At 46.7% G+C, this 22240-nt stretch overlaps 2 protein-coding genes and 1 long non-coding RNA gene across 3 annotated transcripts; 1 reads left to right on the forward strand and 2 right to left on the reverse strand.

Moving 5' to 3' along the window:
• Positions 1–323: 323 nt before the first annotated feature.
• On the reverse strand, positions 324–13615 carry LOC128842263 (uncharacterized). Its single transcript, XM_054038114.1, has 2 exons — positions 12957–13615; positions 324–1772 (listed from the first exon to the last, which is right to left on the reverse strand). Exon 2 carries the CDS (start codon positions 1746–1748, stop codon positions 981–983), a length of 768 nt encoding a protein of 255 aa, XP_053894089.1. The 5' UTR covers positions 1749–1772; positions 12957–13615; the 3' UTR covers positions 324–980.
• A 971-nt stretch (positions 13616–14586) lies between these two features.
• On the reverse strand, positions 14587–15752 carry LOC128842041 (uncharacterized). The gene is made up of 2 exons (XR_008445932.1): positions 15662–15752; positions 14587–14948 (listed from the first exon to the last, which is right to left on the reverse strand). It is a non-coding gene; the product is annotated as an uncharacterized LOC128842041 (long non-coding RNA).
• C8H1orf53 (chromosome 8 C1orf53 homolog) lies at positions 15291–20547 on the forward strand. Its single transcript, XM_054037687.1, has 3 exons — positions 15291–15825; positions 18831–18932; positions 20328–20547. The coding sequence occupies exons 1-3, from the start codon at positions 15469–15471 to the stop codon at positions 20397–20399; spliced, it is 531 nt and encodes a 176-aa protein (XP_053893662.1). The 5' UTR covers positions 15291–15468; the 3' UTR covers positions 20400–20547.
• The last annotated feature ends 1693 nt before the right edge of the window (positions 20548–22240 follow it).

Genomic DNA, 22240 nt, shown 5'->3' on the forward strand with positions numbered 1-22240 from the left:
GGCAGCAGGAGCACAGACCGCCGCTACAGCCCCTGTGTAACCAACCGCCCTCCTCCCCAAGTTCCATAGCCTCCTCACCCAGACGCCCAAGAACACGGTGGGGGACCTCTGGCCACCCAGCCACTCTACCCCTGAGGATTGCCCAAGCAACAGAAGGCTGGCATTCAGTAAGTTTTAAAGTTTTTAAGTTTTCAAGTTTTAAAGTGCAGTGTGGCCTTGTCCTTCCCTCCTCCCCCAGCCTACCCGGTGCTTCCCTCCTCTCCCACCCCTCCCGGGCTACCTTGGCAGTTATCCCATTTGTGTGATGAATTAATAAAGAATGCATGAATGTGAAGCAACAATGACTTTATTGCCTCTGCAAGTGGTGATCAAAGGGGGGAGGGGAGGGTGGTTAGCTTACAGGGAAGTAGAGTGAACCAATGGGGCGGGGAGTTTCATCAAGGAGAAACAAACAGAACTTTCACACCATAGCCTGGCCAGTCATGAAACTGGTTTTCAAAGCTTCTCTGATGCACACCGCCCTCCTGTACTCTTCTAACCGTCCTGGTGTCTGGCTGTGCGTAATCAGCAGCCAGGTGATTTGCCTCAACCTCCCACCCCGCCATAAACATCTCCCCCTTACTCTCACAGATATTGTGGAGTGCACAGCAAGCAGTAATAACAATGGGAATATTGGTTTCGCTGAGGTCTATCAGAGTCAGTAAACTGAACCAGTGCACTTTTAAAGGTCCAAATGCACATTCTACCACCATTCTGCACTTGCTCGGCCTATAGTTGAACAGGTCCTGACTACTGTCCAGGCTGCCTGTGTATGGCTTCATGAGCCATGGCATTAAGGGATAGGCTGGGTCCCCAAGGAGAACTATAGGCATTTCAACATCACCAACGGTTATTTTCTGGTCTGGGAAGAAAGTCCCTTTTTGCAGCTTTTGAAACAGATCAGAGTTCCTGAAGATGCGAGCGTCATGTACCTTTCCCGGTCATCCCACGTTGATGTTGGTGAAACGTCCCCTGTGATCCACCAGTGCTTGCAGCAGCATTGAACAGTACCCCTTTCGGTTTATGTACTTGCTGGCTTGGTGCTTCGGTGCCAAAATAGGGATATGTGTTCCGTCTATCGCCCCACCACAGTTACGGAATCCCATCGCAGCAAAGCCATCCACTATGGCCTGCACATTTCCCAGAGTCACTACCTTTGATATCAGCAGCTCTTTGATTGCATTGGCTACTTGGATCATAGCAGCCCCCACAGTAGATTTGCCCACTCCAAATTGATGCCCAACTGACCGGTGGCTGTCTGGTGTTGCAGGCTTCCACAGGGCTATCGCCACTCGCTTCTCAACTGTGAGGACTGCTCTCATCTTGTTATTCTGCCACTTCAGGGCAGGGGAAAGCAAGTCATGAAGTGCCATGAAAGTGCCTTTATGCATGCGAAAGTTTCGCAGCCACTTGGAATCGTCCCGGACCTGCAACACTATGTGGTCCCACCAGTCTGTGCTTGTTTCCCAGGCCCAGAATTGGCATTCCATGGCATGAACCTGCCCCATTAAGACCATGATGTGCACATTGCCGGGGCTCATACTTTGTGAGAAGTCTATGTCCATGTCCTCATCACTCTCGTCACCACACTGCTGTCGCCTCCTCGCCTGGTTTTGCTTTTGCAGGTTCTGGTTCTGCATATACTGCAGGATAATGCACGTGGTGTTTACAGTGCTCATAATTGCCGCAGTGATCTGAGCGGGCTCCATGTTCCCAGTGCTATGGCGTATACGCTGAAAAAAAGGCGTGAAACGATTGTCTGACGTTGCTCTGACGGAGGGAGGGGCGACTGATGACATGGCTTACAGGGAATTAAAATCAACAAAGGGGGTGGCTTTGCATCAAGGAGAAACACAAACAACTGTCACACACAATGGCCCCCTCAAGGATTGAACTGAAAACCCTGGGTTTAGCAGGCTGTTGATTTCACAGAGGGAGGGGGGAGCAAATGAATACAAACAAATCTGGTCTATTTCTTGTTTTGAGCCACTCCATCTTACAGGGCCGGCTCTGGCTTTTTTGCCGCCCAAGGCAAAAAAGCCTCCTGCCACCCCCCCTTCACCCCCCCAGCATGGCAGGGGAGGGCACTGAGCCCGGCCCGCTCTCCCCGACCAGCTGGAGTGCCGGGGGGAGGGCGGCGAGCCCAGCCGGGGCTCCGCTCTCCCCGGCAGCCGGAGCACCGCACCGCACCTCTCCAGGTGCCGCCCCAAGCACAAGCTTGGTGGGCTGGTGCCTGGAGCCGGCCCTGCCATCTTATACATCTTAGGCTGGCAGTAGACGGTGCAGTATGACTGCTAGCCATCGTCATCTCCTGGGTGCTTGCCAGAAGACGGTGCAGTACGACTACTGGCAAGACTGAGTCTCCAGGAGACTAAACTTAAAAAGGGAATGACATGGCTGAGTCACTCCCATGTCTGCCCAGGCGCCCCTGACCGACCTCACCGAGGTCGGCTAAAAGAGCACCCAGGAGTATGACGACGATGACTACCAGTCGTAATGCACTGTCTGCTGCCAAAAGGCAATGAGCTGCTGCTGTGTAGCACTGCAGTCCCACGTCTGCCAGCAGCACTCAGGAGACATACGGTGACGGTCAGCTGAGCGGGCTCCGTGCTTGCCGTGGTATGGCGTCTGCACAGGTAACCCAGGAAAAAAGGCATAGAACGATTGTCTGCTGTTGCTTTCACGGAGGGAGGGAGAGGGGGGCCTGACGACATGTACCCAGAACCACCCGCGACACTGTTTTTGCCCCATCAGGCATTGGGATCTCAACCCAGAATTCCAATGGGTGGCGGAGACTGCGGGAACTGTGGGATGGCTACCCACAGCTACCCACAGTGCAACGCTCCGGAAGTCGACGCTAGCCTTGGTACTGTGCACGCAGTCCGCTGAGTTAATGCACTTAGAGCATTTTGTATGGAGACACACACAATCGACTGTATAAAAACGATTATAAAAAACGACTTCTACAAATTCGACCTAATTTTGTAGTGTAGACATACCCTTAGTTATGTCAGCAAGGCCTGCAGATCGGGGCCCATAATGAAGTCGTTATTTCACAGACAAAAATCACTAGAAGTGAGTGTCTTTCTAACCCAGGGGCGGTGCACATAGGAGCTGCGGGGGGCGGTGCCTGGAGGCAAGGGCAACGCATGAAGCCCTTTGCCCCCCCACTTGGGGGCCACAGGGAAGTGGTGCCGGCCGCTTCTGAGAGTGACGCGGGGCCCATGGCGCCACAGGGGGGCAATCCTGTGGGCCGTAGTTTGCCCAACCCTGTTCTAACCAAATTGTAGTATGTACACTACAATGTACTGAAACAATTTGGGACTTCCATTCCATCTGACTCTAAGAGTTGATGAAGGCAAATCCTAATGAAGTGACTTCCAGAAACAACATTGGTTTTATTTTAAATATACAGGAACTGGAGTTAAGTCCTAATTCATAAGATGTTCCAGCCCTGCAGGACTCTCTCAGAGATCATTTACACAGTTAAACAGATGTGCCTGTAACTAGATTCTAAAGCACTGTAACTTTTCCACTCTTGTATTAACATCTCTGTACTGAATCAGGTTACCATATTAGTAGGGGTCCTGTGTTCTAAAACAATCAATCATTCTCTTCTGTGGATAGAGAAACCAGTCACTGTATATAAATATTCTGTTCTTATTCTGTACTCAGCAAAAAGCTACACACATTTGTCTGCATCATTTTAGACTCCTAATGCATTTGATATTGCTTCATATGTTCTCAAGTGATAAAAAATAACTTAGATTTCATTGCTATGCACCAATGTTTTACTTTATTACCCCAAGTGTGACTAACCTGTGTCTATTCCTTAGATCTACTTATTTTTAACTATATACAGTAACTCCTCACTTAAAGTTGTCCCGGTTAACGTTGTTTTGTTGCTGATCAATTAGGGAACATGCTCGTTTAAAGTTGTGCAATGCTCCCTTCTAATGTCGTTTGGCAGCCGCCTGCTTTGTCCACTGCTTGCAGAAAGAGCAGCCCGTTGCAGCTAGCTGGTGGGGGCTTGGAACCAGGGTGGACCGGCAGCCCCCCATCAGCTCCCCACTCCCCTAAGTTCCCTGTGCAGCACTGCCCAGCAGGTTAGCAATTGTAGCTGTCTCTCCCCCCACTGCCATGTGCTGCTCCTGCCCTCTGCCTTGGAGCTGCTCCCCGAGACTCCTGCTTGCTGTGCGTGGGTGGGGGAGGAAAAGGAGGGCTAATGTCAGGGTGTCCCCCTCCCCCCTGCTCCTGCATCCCGCTTACCCCATCTTCCATAGAGCAGGGGGGACACACGATGGAGAGAGCTTGCTGGCAGCAGCTGCAGTCTCAGCAAGCTGATTTAATTAACAAGGCAGTGTACTTAAGGGAAAATGCACATCTCTCTCTCTCTCACACACATACACACACACACACACACACACACACACACAGTGTGTGTCTCTGTCTGCAATGCTGTCTCCCCTCCCTCCATTCCTGCTGCCTTGTAGACTGTGAGAGTTAACCCTTGAGGGTTCAGCCAATTGCTAGTTCATCATTTAGCAGTAAGGCATTCCCTGGGAAATATCCCACCCTCTGACTCCTCCACCTCAACCAAGCTTCACAATCATCATCACTGTGTACCAGTATTAAATTGTTTGTTTAAAACTTATACTGTGTGTGTGTGTATATATATACACACACACACACACATATATATATAATATAGTCTTTTGTCTGATGAAAAAATTCCCTGGAATCTAAGCCCCTCGTTTACATTAATTCTTATGGGGAAATTGGATGCGCTTAATATCGTTTCGCTTAAAGTCGCATTTTTCAGGAACATCACTACAACGTTAAGTGAGGAGTTACTGTATTTGTTATTATGTCTGGCTAATGGAAAATGTTCAAACTTCTCATATAAAAGGGAAAGATTGCTGTTGCACCATGGCTGCTCCCTTCCATCTTCTCTGCACTAGAGAATTGCACCTTTACAACTTGTATTTCAAACAGATGTTGGTAACAGGCAATAGTACAGGTCCATCTTTGCAACACCAGTGCATTGTGGGCACCTATCCCCCAGTTCTCAACACAAAGTTCTTGAAGCAGGTATTTGTTGGTATAGCAATTCACAGTTGAGAGATGCTGTGCCTACATTCCTTTTAGACATGAATTTTCCATGTATAAAATTGCATGTATTTTGTAAAATTAAATGACAAACTATTCTTATTTTTAAATAACAAATGGCTCAGGATTGCTGCATTGCACCTCATAAACCAAGACCTGTATACCTAGAATTCCAAAACCAATTATACAAAATGATTCTGTGGTGGACATTATAGCGATGAACTTTGCTCTGAAAAAAAATGTTGCAGTGATATCAGCAATGCTTGTGCACCATTGCTAACCCTTGCATGTGTGGAGCTGAAATAGAATGGAATTATAAATGCAACAGGGGCTTGCAATGCCAACATTATCTAGCGTAGACAAGATTAGTGAGTAGACTAAACATTAAGAAATAATGCAGGGTCATTCAGCTCTATTTGCCTGATACTGCTGACAGGTCTGAAATTTACCCTCAATGGCCTTCTCTATGCTACAATATTTTTAAATGGTCCTCCATTGCACAAACACTGGTACACAGCTCCACTGGTGATAGCAACGAGGGCACTAGTGTAAACAGGCTCTGAAAGAGATTAGATGACAAAGAAGTAAAAACCCCTGTTCCCTGTGTATACTAGAGCTCACCCTATTGGTATCACTAGTGGAGGTACACCAGTGCTAGAGCTATACTGGTATATTCCTCTACATTTTTCAGTGTTCGTAAAGCCTAACAGAAGAACAGTATGAATTGATCATTACAGAGGTGTGATTCCTACCTCTATAAGGAGGAAAGGGACATGCTGGCAGCCAGCTTTTCCAAGCAAGAAGCTGTAGGGGATGCAGACTTCATGGTGCACCAACGGGGCGGCTGCAACCAATCTTGTGTAGGTTACACACATCTCTTACAGCAGTCACCATTAAAATATGACATGTAAAGCTTCTAATAAGTCAACCTGCACCTGATGTTTTGCAGTATCCCCCTACACCATGAACACTAGAATAAGATTAATTACTTTATTAATAATAATCATCATTATTTGCATTACCACCTAAGAGCTCAAGCCATGGACCAACGCCCCACAGTGCTAAATGTTATTCGAACAGATGGAATAAACAGTTTACAAATAAATATAAAAGAAGAGAGGACTACTTGCCCATGTGGTATATATAAATATTTTTATACTGACCACTGTTTCACGTCTCGGATTAGGTAGGGTGACCAGATCACCCAAGACAAATATCGGGACGCGGGGGGAGGGGGGGGTGACGTGGGGGGCGTGGCGGGGGGCGGGGCCAAAAAAAAAAAAAAAAACCTTCCTCCGCAAGCGCTGGAGGGAGGCCCGGGAGACTCAGGGGAAGCGCGGGGCCGGGGTGAGTAAGAGTCCGGCCTGGTCCCTTGCAGGCAGAACTCAGTTGGGTGGTAGGGCGAGGAGGGGGGCGGCCCGCGGGGCCAGGCGGTGGCTGTTCTTCCCCCGGGCAGCGGGACTCGGGAGCAGCCACTGCTGCAGCTCCCACTGCCGCGGGGGAGGAAGGGGCCATGGCGCTCCGCGGCTGCGGCGCCTCCGAACCCCCCGAGCCGGGGCCTGCTGCGGGGACCCAGCAGCGCGCACGCTGCGCCCAGCCCCTGGCCAGTCGCGTCTGGGCTGGCTGCCCAGCTGGTGGTATCCCGCGGCGGCCCCGGGGCGGAGGCATCGGCAGCCCAGCCCCGTTCGTTCCCCTGCGGGACCCGAGCAGGACGGGGGGGACTGGGGCCTGCTGCCCCCACTCCGGGTCCGCCGCGGGATAGTACCAGCTGGGCAGCAGCCCAGACGCGACTGGCCAGGGGCTGGGCCCAGCGTACGCGCTGTTGGGTCCCTGCAGCAGGCCCCGGCTCGGGGGGTTCGGAGGCGCCGCAGCCGCGGAGCGCCATGGCCGCTTCCTCCCCCCGCGGCAGTGGGACCTGCAACAGCGGCTGCTCCTGAGTCCCGCTGTCCGGGGGTGAGAACAGCCGCCGCCTGGCCCCGCGGGCCGTCTCCCTCCTCTCCCTACCGCCCAACTGAGTCCTGCCTGCTGGGGACCAGGCCGGACTGTTACTCACCCCGGCCCCGCGCTTCCCCTGAGTCTCCCGGGCCTCCCTCCAGCGCTTGCAGAGGGAGGGGGAATGGTGAGCCCGGGGAAGAGGCGGGGATTCAGGGAGGGAGCCAATCGGGGGAGGAGGGGGCGGAGTCGGAGCGGGGGGGGGGGGGTGCGAGCACTTCCGGGCTCTAGGCTCCGGGGCATTTCCCTGTTTGTCCAGTGTCCCGACCGCATGTCGGTCGGGACGCGGGACAAACAAGGAAATATCGGGACGGTCCCGATAAAATCGGGACGTCTGGTCACCCTACGGATTAGGTGATTCCTCTTAGTTCATCTCCTCTTACCCAGAGGAACTGGGCAGTATTTTTGCAACAGTGTAGAGGAAAAAAACAGTACTCAGACAATAAAGAGTCAGATTCCAATTTGAAGCAGACAGAAGAGCAATGCAAGTGATCTCTGCTCACCTTAATTCCTAGCAAACATTATTAAATGCATTTAATGATGCTTATTTTCCTTACTGAAATTAAAGTAGCATGCTAACTCTACAAATGTTTGTATGCATTGCAGTTACCTTGTAAAGCTCTGTTTACTTTCTGTTTTCTCCCTTTGTAATTCTTAAATACTTTTGGTTTCTTATAACCTGACTTGAACTATTTTGCATGGGACACATTCACTGTACCATCCTTCAAAAGAAAGGTAACAACATATGCCTTCCCAAGAGGAAGTCTTCCTAAAGAGTACAAGCAAAAGAAGGCAAAGCAAAGGAAAGAGTTGTAATAGCCAAGGTCTGTATAGAGAGGTCTGCTAGAGATGGAATAATGGAACAGAGAACCAACCCCATAAAAACTGTCAAGATACAGGGGGGCTGGAACAACTTGTATAGTGGGGGTGCTGAGAGTTACTGAACCAAACTGTAAACCCTGTATATGATGGAAACCACTCCAAGCCAGGGGGTGCAGCAGCATCACAGGCACCCCTAGTTCCGCACCTATGTCCAGATACAGCCTTGGCAAAGGCTAGGCACTCAAAGAAGGGATAGGGCACTTGCCAGCTACTCTTCCCATACCTGGTACTTATCATAATAGCATTGCAATTAGTCCATGTCACTAACTCGACAACACTGTAATACCATCAGTGATCTCACATGCAATATGTAATAGCAAATTACAGCAGTCACCAACTATCAAATGGGTGTTCTGTGTTCATTAATTACCCTCTGATCTTAACGTGACTTTTCCTATTAACAGTCAACTGTCACAAAATTTCATATTAATTTAAATGGCAGAGGAGATGAGCTTACATAACATGTGCAACTATAGAGGAAGGAAGAAGGGATAAGAGTAAGGAATAACATATTTAATATTGGTCTCCCCATTCTGCACATGCCTTATCCTTGATCTGCCTCTGTAACAAGCACACTGGCTATTACCCCTAATAAGATTCTGAGCATTACAATGACAATTCTTAGGATCTCCCCGGAGACCATCCAGACTCTGATTAGTTTCTCAAACTGCTCCCACTTCCTAATCTATTTTCCAAAAAAAATTTCCAATAGATGAAAACATTTCTGTGGCCAAATATTTTTTGTAGACACTGTACATCCCCATCTGTTACTTAAAAGGAAAATGTTTAACTCTCTACTCCATTCCCTAGAACAGTGGTCTCCAAAGTGGGGTGCGCAAGAGGATCCTTGGGGGTGCGCGGCAGGAGGAGCGCTATTTTTTATTTTGCTTTGGAAGTTCGGGTGGGAGTCCGAGCGGCTTTTTTTTTTTTTTTGGCTTCGGCAAAAATGGTAGAGCCGGCACGGCAGAGGGTGTGTGCTCAAAATTTTTTACTGATATGGGTGCGCAATCAAAAAAGTTTGGAGACCACTCTCTAGAAGAATGACAAACATGAAATTCAAAGCCTGATTCTCATTTACACTCAGGGTATGGCTAGGCTATAATTTGGATAGCATGTGTAGGTATACCCGAGCAAAAATAAATAAAACAGTTTGGGGCTTAAATAATGCTGAGGCACAGCACAATCTATATTTTATTACTAGTACTACTATTTATTTATATGAGAGTAGTGCTCAATAGCGCTAATCTTCCCATTGCTAAGCACTGTGCAAATGCACAGACACAGTCCCAGTTCCAAAGAGTTTAAAGTGGGAGGAATTGCTGGCTGTAAAATAAACAGATGAAAGGGATCCACAATCAGAGCACAACTGCAGTTGCTGCAGCAGAAGAACCTAATGTATAACAAACAGAAACATAAGAAATGGCTGGAGAGGGGGAGGGAAATAATCACTTGCTGAGGCCACGTGAGTATGGCTGGCTACAAAAATACGAGGGGTAGATATAGTCCATTTAGCATCATAAAATGACTTTACTACATACCAACTGAAAGGCTATTTTCATTTCTGGACTCACAAAGATGTGGCATTTCTAGGCTCCCATTTGATTGTGCTATTGAAGCTTAGAGAGCTGAAAATGCAAAAGAGCTCATTGAACAGCATTTCAGAAAAACTGTCTTCTTCCCACTCAAAGAAAGGTTAGCTTGTACCAGAAAAGCAGAGTCTGCTAAAAGACACACTCACTAGGATACACAGTATCATTTCCAAATGTCCCTCACAGATGGCTCTCTGTCTGGAAGTGTGATTTTGAAGATACTGGTTGCTCTTCCTCAAAACACAGGAAGAAATACCAAGACAAATTACTGCCACCCATTTAAAGGGAACAATCTATTTGCTAGATAAGTAGTAAATCTACAGGAAGAGCTTCTCTTACTCATAGCTAAAATGCTTCTAACCGTCTGGGGAGGAGAGAGCTGAACTATGTGAAACATGGATGCATATAGGGACTGCTGTGCTGGTAAGGGATCCTGAACAAAGGAAAAGCAATTGTACCAGCAGTTCTACAAGAAAAGTAGGTAAGAATGCTTTGTACCACGTCTTACAGCTTACAAGTTTCAAGCAAGGAAGCCCTATAAACAGTGTGAAATATGGAATAAAACTACCCAGTCTGGTGATTGTGTAATTACATACTAGCAGTACCCTGCACAATTATAGCAGCTACAAGTTCAATGAAGTATTATGGATTTGCTAGGCTGCTTCTGTTTGTTGCTCAGTGTGGTTAGGTGCATGTGCAGAGACATCACTTCACAAATCAGGAAGGTGAGTGCCCCTCTTCTTACGATATTGGAAAGACCATACCTAGGACACTGCCTGGGTGCCAACATAAAACCAGGTGCTACAGTATCAGTGACATCTGCAGCGTCTAAGAGCCCACATATTTGAATCAACCAAAACTCAACCACATGTATCCAGAGACCTCCCCACACACCTCAGAGATTTCCATAGACTGCAATTTAAAATCTGCACCTCTGGTGACCTCCTGCTCTTGGGCGTACAAATGATCAATAGGAGTTCTGTATGTGAGCCCAGAGGCCTGGTCCTCCATTGCCCTGCACCATATGGAATCGTTTACATCAGTACAAAGTCAAACAAAATGCTATCCCCATCAGAATGGTAGCTATCCCCATCAGAATGGTAACATTCACTTTACACTGGTAGAAGCATCTACTCTAGGGGCAGGGCCTGGTAATCAGGCCCCACGTGTTATGTTCACAGCTGTCCCATCTTGATGCCCTGCCTTGGATATTCAGGTGAGGACTCTGACACTAACACTAATAGATGGGCAGTGAAAAGGTACAAGACAAGCTTGTATCTCAAGAACCTGTGGCAGGTTATTCAGTGGGAGTAAGGCAATATCCCTATACTGACACTGGCCTCTGGCCCAATAGGTCCTACGTGCCAGTCTCTTTCTACTGCACTCACTTCCATTCCTGAGTCAAATAGCAGTTGTTGAAGAAGTGTGACATCCAGTGGCAAAGGCTTTAAACCTAGAGCCAGTAAAGAATTTTTCAACTAAACTTTTTTTTACCAAAACTGCTGATTCAGCAAAACTGGAACAGTTCACAGGAAAGGGTCAGTTTTGATGAATTTCCCACTTCAAAACATTGTTGAACAATACAGCTTCAGAAAAGTTTCTTTTTTTTTTTTACTTCATTTTTAAATTAAAGTTAATTTAAGGTTAAAAATAAAAAAGACAATCAAAACAAAATGCTTTGATTTACCTGATCTGAAAAAAACAAACAAACAAACCATAGATTTTAGGTTTGCAAAAATTTTAAAGATTAACTTTTCATCCAGATTTGGAATGTGAACATTTTTCAAACTCTCACAACTCTTTTCCTATCCTTTCTGCCCTGATGTATTTAAAATCTCAAGCTAGTGCCTGAGATCTGACACCCCAATATTCTGGGCATTCAAAGTCCCCATCCTATATGGCATGGCCACAATCAGAAATTACACAGATCTCATACTCTGATGAGAAGCCAGGCCTCCCCATCCACAAATGTTAAAGCCAGTGGCACCTTCCTGTGCTAGGAATGAAGGCTTCGGTAATTTGCCTCATCTCAGCTGGTGCAGTGAGAGCTCCCTCCCGTTTCAATCTACTTTAGCCACCGCCAGTCCCCCATTCTTATTGTCTTTTACCCATGGTTTTATCTCCTCCTTCCACCTACCTTGATTACCAAAATGTCACTGACTAATGTCCTTCCACACTACACTCCCACACCGTTCCCAGACCATAGTTCTAAGCCAGTCCACTTGCAAACTCAAAGGGTTTTGAACAATCACACTCCTCCCATCTCAGAACAAATGCCCCCCATAAACAATTAACAGAAAAATCCCCCTAACAATCAGCTTTTCCCTTCAAGGAAGAAAGCCCAGCTGCTGGTGGAGATCAACCTTCTGATCCCTTTCCACAGTTCCTCTTTCCTGCTGCTCTCCATACCCCAATACCTCCACCTATCTCTATCAGCAACCACAGGCAGCCAGGCCCCAGCACACTTTGATTCAGGATCTCTACTACTGAGTCCCCTCTAGTTCCTACAAGCAATCCTTCATTGTCACTCTTGTTATGACCAACTGCTTATCTGAAGACTGAGAGTAAACTCCCCAGATAACTGCAATCTGGGACCCTCAGGCTTAGTCCCAGGTGGAGTGGTTCAAAGTACTCCACCGCCATCCTGTTTCCCTGGCCACACGAGCTCTGCCAACATTCTGACAATCCCTTCTCCAGATTATCCCATCACTGCTGGAAACTCATTACTGTTCTCAGGGCTGGCTCGGACTTTTTTTTTTGCCACCCCAAGCAACAACAAAACAAAAAAAAAAATTGGGGCAGCCAGAATGGCAAAGCAAAAAAAAACCTGCGGGAAAGCTGGAGCTAGGATGCAGGGGGACTTCCGGCGCTGCAGACGTGCCCCGGCTAGCGGGGCAGAAGGGGAAGGAGCGGGGGGAGAGAGAGAAGGGGGCGGCCAGGGCTTCAGCGGGGCGCTTGCCACGCAGCCCCGACCACTGCGCCGCCTGCCAGGAGGACTCCGCACACTCCAGTCGGCGGGGAGGGAAGGACGTGGGCTGCCCTGCCGGGCTTGCTACAGACCTGGCACCGGCTGGGGCAGATGGAGCGCGCAGCCTGCTCCCAGAAGAGCGCTCCACTCCTCCGCACCGCTGCCCCCTACAGGGCTGCCAGATCGGCAAACAAAACAAAACAAAAAAAAGCGGCCATGCCGCCCTAGGATTGGGCAGAATGCCGCCCCGCAGAATCTGCTGCCCCAAGCACGAGCTTGCTTGGCTGGTGCCTGGAGCCAGCCCTGACTGTTCTTGCTCTCAGCTTCTTCTACGACTTCCACCACACAGGCTCCTTGAAAAGCAGCAGCCATCTTACCTTGATTCATCACTGTACGATGAGAACAGGCAAGCCTTCTCCAATGGGCTGTGGAAGAATATCCTACGGGAAGCAGCAGAAGCCCCATTGCTTGAGTAATTTAAAACTGGGGAAAAAAAGGTTGAATATACTGGTTGGAACAAGCCTCCATTGGCAGGCGATAGCCTAGATATCAGAACTGGTTGTTCTATAGGAACAGGCAAAACTGCTATTTTTAGCAGTGATAACAGAGCAGCATCGCACACTCCAGGCCTTAACCTGCTTGCATTGACTTCAGCTCCCTATGCTTCTGATATACTTTGACCTTTAATCAGCAAAATTCACCCTGCTGTGAAGTCACTGAAATCAGCAGTTAGATGGTTATGCCTATGTTCCACAAAAATGTGTGCCTTTGACAGGGTTTCTCATTGCACAGGCAATATTTTCAGGTGACAAATTGTGGAAGGTGTTACACAACATGGTCTGCAAAATCCTCAATGAAAAATTAAAGATGCATGTGCTGGCTGGCTCCGGCTGTGCTCTGCTCAGGATTTCATAGAAGTTCACGAGGAATTTATCTGTCAAAATTTGAAATACACATTAAATCTGACAAGAACTGCAGGATAGGGGCCAACATCTGCAAAAATGAGCATATTTTACTGATATTTAGAACAAAGAAACTTTTGAAATAGGATATTTAGCCAGCATCTTCATTTTGTGAAGCTATTGAATATAGTAGTATATCTAGGTATTCTCCTACAAAAAAAAAAAAATTGTTAGAGCTCATACTGCTAAAATGCATAACCCACCAACCCAAACTGTAACAAGCAAGTAGTTAAGTCAATCAACACTCCACTTACCAGTTCCCTATCTCAACTTCCACTACCTCCTTCCATCGTCCACACTCAACCGCACAGCCTTAACTCCAATGTCACACTTTTCCACATACAAATAACACACCATAGACTTCACCGTTGTGTATAGGGAATATATCTTAATTTAGCTGAGGTCAGAGATCAAGCTGTATGTGTGGGTGTGACTGTGAGGGACTGCATACATGCATTGGGGTTGTATGCTGCAATTGAAAAGGACTTTGCTCTGGAGCTATGTCTGTAGGGCTGAATCCCCTCTCACTTGGACTGGCATAAATCAGGGCTACTGGAGCCAACGGAGTTACACAGGTGCAAAACTGGAATTAGTGAGAGGAGAATCAAGCCCAGTATGTTTGTATATCATGATGTGTGGGTGATAAGGCCTGTGAATTGAGTGTGTATTATCTAACTGGTGAATTCCTTGTTTTTTACTGATCACCTTGATAGGAAATGAACTTAACTAACTACTGTATAAGTTAGTTATATGTTTTTTGTGGGGGCAATAACTATTATATAATCAATATAGACTGTTTACTCATCTTACTGATGAAATTAAAGAATGCTATAGGAAAGAAGGTAAACTAAGTTTTTCAGGATAGGTGCAATATTTTATGTGTATTTTTGCTACTTTAAAGCATCACATACAGTGCTATCTGAATAATACAAAAAAGTTTTAAAATATAATGACACAATTTGGGGCACTTTTAGAAATGCTCTGAGATGACAATACCAACAATGAATATCTTCCTGTGCTGTGGAATAAAACAATATGATGTTCATAAGTTTATATGGTATACTTTTTATTTTCAAATAAAATACAAAAATACAATTAAATTCAACCTGAATACAATCGAGAACACAAAAATGACTGAAATACGGAAGTGGACACTCAGCAGATGAATAGACCTCCGTGCAGAGTAAGGTCTTTACTGGGGTTGAAAATAAGTTAGTTATAATTTAACAAAGTTGTGACCATCTGAAGGTGGTTCATCCTGTGCAGAGCATAGCGTTTGGTTACATGTACGTGCAGCTTGGAACACATGCTTTTCACTGAAGACTCTCGAGCAGCAGCCTGCTTCGCCTGCCTACTTACTGCATCGTGATCTGGATATTCACTTCCTTGCCCAGGCAGGAAACACAGCTATTAAAAAGTGAGAGAATACAGAATAAAAAACAGACATATTTAGTATTTTCCTTTTAAGGTCCTGATCCTGCAAACATATATACACATGCCAGCAGGATTTGGCTGGGATGTACTGAAAACTATTGGGCTCCATAGCAGAAATATGCAAAAATTAAATATTTCTGTAAACCCCTTGTCTGTGTAGAATGGGTCATTTCTAACATAACTGCAGGGACAAGCACATTATTAAATTACACTCATTCCAAAGTTCTTCCTTGGGCTGGAGGCATGGCTGGGCTACGGGCTCTACAAGCAGCCAAGAGAGTCTAAAGGCCTGATCCAAGCTCGCTGGAGTCCTACCATTGCCTTCGGTGTTCTTTGAATAGTCAGGGGTGTGACAAGCAGGAGGAGAGCAGAGGTGGGTGACAGGTGACAGCACCAGGAGTAGACCTGGGTTCTTTTGTTTTCGGCCTCCCCAGGTGGACGCAGACCAGCAACGAGCCCCAACGGGAGACCAGCCTGGGTCTGTTCAGGGCTTATGACCCAGACTTGCTTCCTGCCCCGGCGGGAGTGGGTGGCGCCCCGGCGAGAAGTGCCAGGAATGGGGCCCTCCAGCTGGCTGGGGCTCTCCTGCGGCTGCAGCAGAGCAGGGGCTCCCCGCCGCAGCCGCGTCCCTCCCCTAGGCCCATGGCAGCGGCGTCCTTGGCGCCCAGTTGCAAGCGGCTCCCCACCTTGGGCGCCTCTTTGCAGCCAGAGCGGCTGCGGCACCTGGGTGCGCTGGGCCACGGGCGGCGCCGGCGGGGAGCGCTCTGAGCAGCCGAGCCGGCCGGGCAGCGAGGAGCTGCTGACGGCGGCGGAGAAGCGGATCGTGGCGCTGCACCGGGAGGCCTGCGCGGTGAGTCCCCCGCGCTTCCTGTTCGGGCCCGCGGGGCGCTGCTTGTGCATCGCCTCACCGCTCCGGGCTGCTCCCAGGCGGGCCCGCGGGGCTGGAGGCGGCCCAGACAGGCGGCGTGCTGCAGGCTAGGGCTCCCTGCGGACCCGCTCCCCTGCTGCAGCGGCTAATGGGCGGCGGGGGCGGCCCGGGGCTGCTCACTGCCGCGCACGCTGGCAGCTTTGCCTGGCCCTCTGCAGCCAGCCCCATGGAAGTGCATGGACAGGTTGGCTTTCCCGGGCCTCTCCCTCAGCCTGAGCTGGGGGCATGCCGGGGTCGGCTCAACACCGTGTCCCGAGCACCGGCGTGTGGCCTGGATATGTAGGGAAAGGGGGGAGGAGGCGGGCTAAGGCCGTTGGATGAGCGCAGCGAGCTGCTCTCGGGGCTGGCTGCGGTCACAAGGAAGAAGTGGAAGTGCATGCACAACCGAGAGAGTGACAGGAGCTCCGTGTCCCGGCAACACTTGTGCCACATTAACGATCAGTGACTGTCTTGCCCTTTCAACTTCCCCGGAGTTGCTGTGGCCGGGGGTCCTTTTGGGGTATTTCATAGCGATGGCCTTTCTAGCCCGAACTTCTCTGCACAGAAGTATTGGCTCGTGCCTCTGCGCGATCAGAGATGGCCATTTGCTCACAAGACGCTGCCTGGTGCAACGGGAACTGTAAAGAGAATAAAGTCACAAAACCCCACAGGAAACCAGAGAAGCCTTTCGAGCGCGCTCCCAGTTCCATCATTTTGTAGGGTTGGGGCAAGTCACGGAAGGCCTGGGACAAAGAGAACAATTAAGACAGCAAAAGCGAAATCTTTCCGGAGAGGGGCAGCAGTCCCCAGACAGAAAGCTCATGCAGCGCCGGAGTGAGCCATGTTACCTGCACACTGGGGACTTACAGCACTAGATCTTAGTTATTGATTATGTCAGGGAGAAATATGTCCAAAAATAACAACGTGGTGATACAATGCAACTCTTGGACGCCCAGCAAACTGCCCAGTGCTGGTAGCCTGAACACCAAATGTGTATTTGGGGCTTGACAAACTAGCTTGTATTTCTAGCTTTTATGGAATGCTCGGGTGTTTTGCAGGAAGGGAAATATGTCCCGATAACAGCCTCAAGGCAGATAGGGTGCCGACATGCGAAGTGACTCTCTCCTTCCATCTCCAACTCCGGCATTGACATGAGTAATAACCGCTCCGCTCCCCTTTGCACGCGGAGAGCTGCTGAGCTGGTACCTCAGCTCCCACACCGGAGGGCGGAGGAAAGTGGGGCAGCCTTGCTTTGTTTTGTTTTCTGGAGAGATGGAAGCAACCTGCTGTAATTGTGCGTGGGGCTCATCACTAGCGGTAGGGACAGCATACATTAGACAGGAGCCCACCATGGAAGGCCCATGAGAACCTGCAGTAAATACCGAGTCTGTAGCAATAAGTGGCCTCCGCCTCCTCTCCCCCTGCTCTAGACAACGCACGCTGTTTGCAACGCATGGCGAACGCTTGGCCCTTTCCCCCTTTTCCCACGGATGTGCATCTCGGAGCACCTTGTGCTGCGCGCCTCTCTGCAGCGGCCTCTTCCACCGCCAGCAGTCGCTGAGTTTGCCTGGACAGCCATTGGGCCGATTCTGTTCCGGTTGCGGAGTTTTGCCATTGCCTCCAGCGAGATCGGTCCCAGCAGGAGATTCCCACTGAGGAATTCCCCCATTCCTAGGCAGCTGCCCGCCGGAGGGTCACATGGCAGTTGTAGGCATTCAGCATGGTTACAGTAAATGGCCATAACGTGGGCATGGAACAGTCCCGCGGCTAGATTTCCCACCTGCCTTCCCTTTCGCAGGCGGCTGGCTCTCTGCCTTTGCGCCATTAGTGATGGCTGATGTTTAGCAGGTTTTCTGGACCAGTTTTAAAAATACCTTTGGGCTTCGCTTCTTTGTGTTAGTCCGTCCGCTATCTCAGGGGCTGCAGGCAAACACCAGGAAATGTGCCCCTTTACGGATGCACTGGCGCAACAGAACAGGGAAGCAAAGGAGTTGATTTGCTTACACTTTTGAAATGTGCAGCTCCAGCTTAACTCAGGGAGCGTTATCTTTGCTCTCCAAAACGTAGCAGTGACGTATTTGGTGTCGAACATTTTAAAGCTATGTCCATACCGGCAAAGACACGATCCAAAACCCTGGCATCTTAACATTTCCGCTGGCTATAAGCATTGTTGCAATTGCAAAGGCCACTCGCTGGAAATGACAATCAAAAAGTGACCTAAATATTAAAAGGTGATATCTTGCTACCACACAGCTTTGTCCAGCACCAGAGGCGGATGCCAGCCAAGTATTTAAGTTCCCTCCAATATAAAATAGTTTAACAGTTGCATCATGTTTGCAAATTGCAGTTACACTTTTTAGCGTCAAAGCTGGCGTGATGAAAGTTGCTTGTGATCAAGCAGCACTTGAAAGCAGCAGAAGGTGTCAACATTTTATAACCATTTTAAAAAATAATTTACAATGTAATCAAAACTCAAGAACATTTAGAAAGGGAAAAGAATGTGGCATAAAAAAGTCCAAAAGTGTATAATGTCTAAAGTGAACAGGAAGGTGTCAACATTTTATAACCATTTTAAAAAATAATTTACAATGTAATCAAAACTCAAGAACATTTAGAAAGGGAAAAGAATGTGGCATAAAAAAGTCCAAAAGTGTATAATGTCTAAAGTGAACAGGAAGATATCTCTAAGGAAATGAATGGCGAAGGCTGAATCTATGGCTATGTTAAAATATGCACTGCTGATGCTCTATTACTTCCCCAAAACTGTTTATTTGTCAGTTCTGTCTGAGTTACAGAGTATAAGGGTCAGATTATAATAGTTGAACTGGTTTCAGTTAAGCAGTTGGATTTTAGGGAGATAATGTCAAAGCACTTCCAGTTTGAAACCACAAAGAGATGAAGACTATATAGAATTGAGGTTGACTCTGTTTTGGGTGGTTCTTTTTAAGGCTGGCCTGCAAAACTATGTGGATCCAGTTACTGGCTATTTAGTGTTCACCAAAGTTGCCCACTTGCAGAGAGGTAAATGCTGTGGTTCTGCATGCAGACATGTGAGTATGAAATCCTTGCTTTGCAGCATTAAAATAACTTTGAAAAATATTTTAAATGCTGGCATTAGGAAAAGCTAGCAACCTATCTGGCATGTTTCACTGTGAAATTTAGACTAGCCAAGGACAATAAGTCCAGGAAAGGTCACTGAGGGATTTTCTTAACGTTAAAATAGAATGTTGCAACATTTCAGGTTAACATTATCTCCTTGAACTGCTAGGAGAATTTCACAGGAGTTATTTAATAGACTGTTGTTTTATATAAGTCATGTTCTCGTTGGCAAGTGCAAGATGCCTATGAAAAGAACCAGCATGACAGAAAGTCTATTCAGAGCAAACTTTCTCCTTTTAAAGAAATGAACTAACATAACCGACATATTTTGCCACAAATGTAGTTTAGTTTTCTAGAATTATGTTGAAGGGTCTGTTTTCCAGTCTAACTGAGAAGTATCAAACTATGTGGGGTACGGTGGAATATTGTGTGATTTTTATAATAATAGGACTTCGTGTTGGTATTTTCTGAATACCATTTAGAAATCGAAGTTGTGCAGTGTGAGAAGGTGATATTTTGTAATTTGCACACTGAGCACAATCCCGCTTCCATTGAAGTAAATAGCAAAAGTCCCGTAGCTTTCAATGGCTGACAAGATCAGGCCCATAATAATATGTTGATCAAATTCACCTTACTCAGGCGAGTAGTGTTTGACGCCCCAGGTGGGTAACATATATTTCCCCTTAGTAAATTTAGTTATTAGAACATGCTTTAAAGAACAGCGCACGAAAAACTAGGGAAGGAGGGAAACAACCGCGTAATTTACAGTTCAAATGTACACTGCTCACTTCTAGTTCCTCTTTGGCTTCTTTAGTTGAAAAAGTTTTCTTATGCCACTATTGCGGTGTGAAATTCGTGAGTGATGATGCCAAAGACTCACTCTTTGATGAAAATTCATTAAGTACTTTTAAAAAGAGAGAGTCAACTGGTAAGACGTTTGAAAACAAATTTAAAATTATCAGGAAATGTTTACACTTATTACAGACAACATTGAAAGGTTAGAATGTTATTGTCCTGGCTGCCCCTTTGCCTTGCTCGGAGCTCAGTTATGCAGAACATTTTTCAATAATGCACCAACTAAAGAAGTTTAAGGGGGTGGGGGGACAGATTGGTTTGGTCAGTCAAATTCTTCGAGTTGGAAGGACATATTTAGGAAATGGTTCTTGGGCACTAATTAGGACCATTTGCTTGGGGTTGCCATTATTTTCCTGTTAGTCTGGAGGGCACAATAGATCAAATGATTTATATAATATAATTAACAATTCTTCTTTAAACGTAGCAGGGTTGAGCTTTTTCTTACTGATTGCTAAGTAATGCAATAATGACTTGTTTTATTTCTTCTGCAGTGTCCATATGATCAAGCTAACGTAAAAGACCCGTCCAAAAAGAAGCGGTTCAATTCATTTTTTTATACTTGACGATCAGTGCATTTGCCATCTACGATGCAGAAACCTAAGCCAGGATCAGTTCTTTGTGGCTTCGTCTGCATTAATATTGGCATTCCTTTTATTGATGCTGGGTTATTTGAATACATTTCAATTGTAATAAAAACCAAGCTAAACCGTGTGTGCCTGGGTGTTTCAGATGCTACATTATTAGTGATACTCCTTTCCCTTTCCTTAGCGTTATAAATCACACGTTACAAACTGAGACCACGATTAATTTCGCTGTAAAATCAAGAATACGGGTGCAGGTAGTACTCAGATTACCCTCGCTTTACTTAACACTGCTACTGTATACACCGTAAATCACTTCAAGAGATGTTGTGGATTTTGGTAGTAAATCGAGGAGTTTCAATTATTTTTTTATTTACATCACTGAATGCCATGTGTAACCTACAAGAATGCCCAAGAAGTGTAATCCCATTGCAAAACGGTTTTATTCTAGCAGTAAGAATATAAAAGACCATATATTTTATTTCGTTATATTGTGTGAATCAAAGCCATTCTTCAGGAAAGTCTGTTTGGAGCACGGCCCATACTATTTTATCACATCATGCTGACATTCGAAGATCGTTAGATAGGCCATTAAAAAAATTAGTCTGAACTGAAGTATCACTGACACCGGATTAAACCCAGATCGAACCACAGCATCAAGCTTTCACCTCCATCAATTCCTCCGCCACTCTGGTCCAAGGAGAACGAAGACAAATGTGTCATTACCAAGTCCATCTGCCATTCAATGAAACATCGTAGCATCGTTAAGGGTGGCAAAGCACACACAGAACCAAACATCGATCTTTCCACCCCATGGAAAAGGGTGATTGTTGCCATCACCTTGAGGTAAAAATCAAAGGAGGCTTCCTGACAGACTCATTACAAGGTAAAGTCTCTGGAACTGAAAGGAGGGGCAGTGGGGGTCCCACAGATGCGTTTGAGTTTCTGAATAATTTAACTTCTGTGTATTTGATTGAACATCAGTCTGTTTGGTGTCCAAATTAGCAAGTGCCTTTGAAAAGACGAGAGAACTATGTTTGCAAACATAAAATGAAATGTAAAATATCCTACAAATATTCATGAGCACCCAGGAGGTACTTAACTGTTGTATGATAGAAGACATCTAACTACGACATCTCAGCTTTATTTTATTTAGTTTTGTTTTAGTTTTAAGTCCTGTTCTATTTCCCATGAATGTTGTTGGTATCTTGACTATTGTATTTTTGTCTCTTTCTCATGAGGAGTAAATAGCCCCCAAATATTCCTGATTAAGATTTCCATTGATCACTGTATGTTTCCAACAAACAAACCCCCACCAAGTACCTGACAAATATCTTTAAGATCGAGATGGCTCCCTTCCTACCTACCTCCCCTCAAATATGATGTGCGAGCTGGGTTATTTGTAGGCAGTGATTGGACATTTAGCTATCATGATGTTATCTGAGAACTCCAAGATGGACATTGCATCTTAGAAAAAGGACAGGAGGGGGGATATGGTTACCCTTAGCTGTTGTAATAAACCGAAAGACTTCCCTTCTCCTCCCCATTTGTGGATTGTGAAGCACCCGGAGTCTATTTAAACGGGAAACTATTGTCAGTTGTTTGGTGTCCCAGTTCGGTCCACTTCAGCTTTGGTTGAACGAAATGGCTTGAAACCCATCCTAGAAAGCTCCCTATGCAGCCTCCCAGATGCTAAGATTTAGATCGTTTGAACGTCAGCGCAGCCTTCTGGTAACATTAAACATCCAAATGGATTTCGTTTGCGTATTAATATCATTCCTTATACATTAAGATGGGAGAGCAGCAGTTCAGAGCTAAATTCC

This window comes from Malaclemys terrapin, chromosome 8, assembly GCF_027887155.1.
Source record: "Malaclemys terrapin pileata isolate rMalTer1 chromosome 8, rMalTer1.hap1, whole genome shotgun sequence".
NCBI classification, from domain to species: Eukaryota; Metazoa; Chordata; order Testudines; family Emydidae; genus Malaclemys; species Malaclemys terrapin.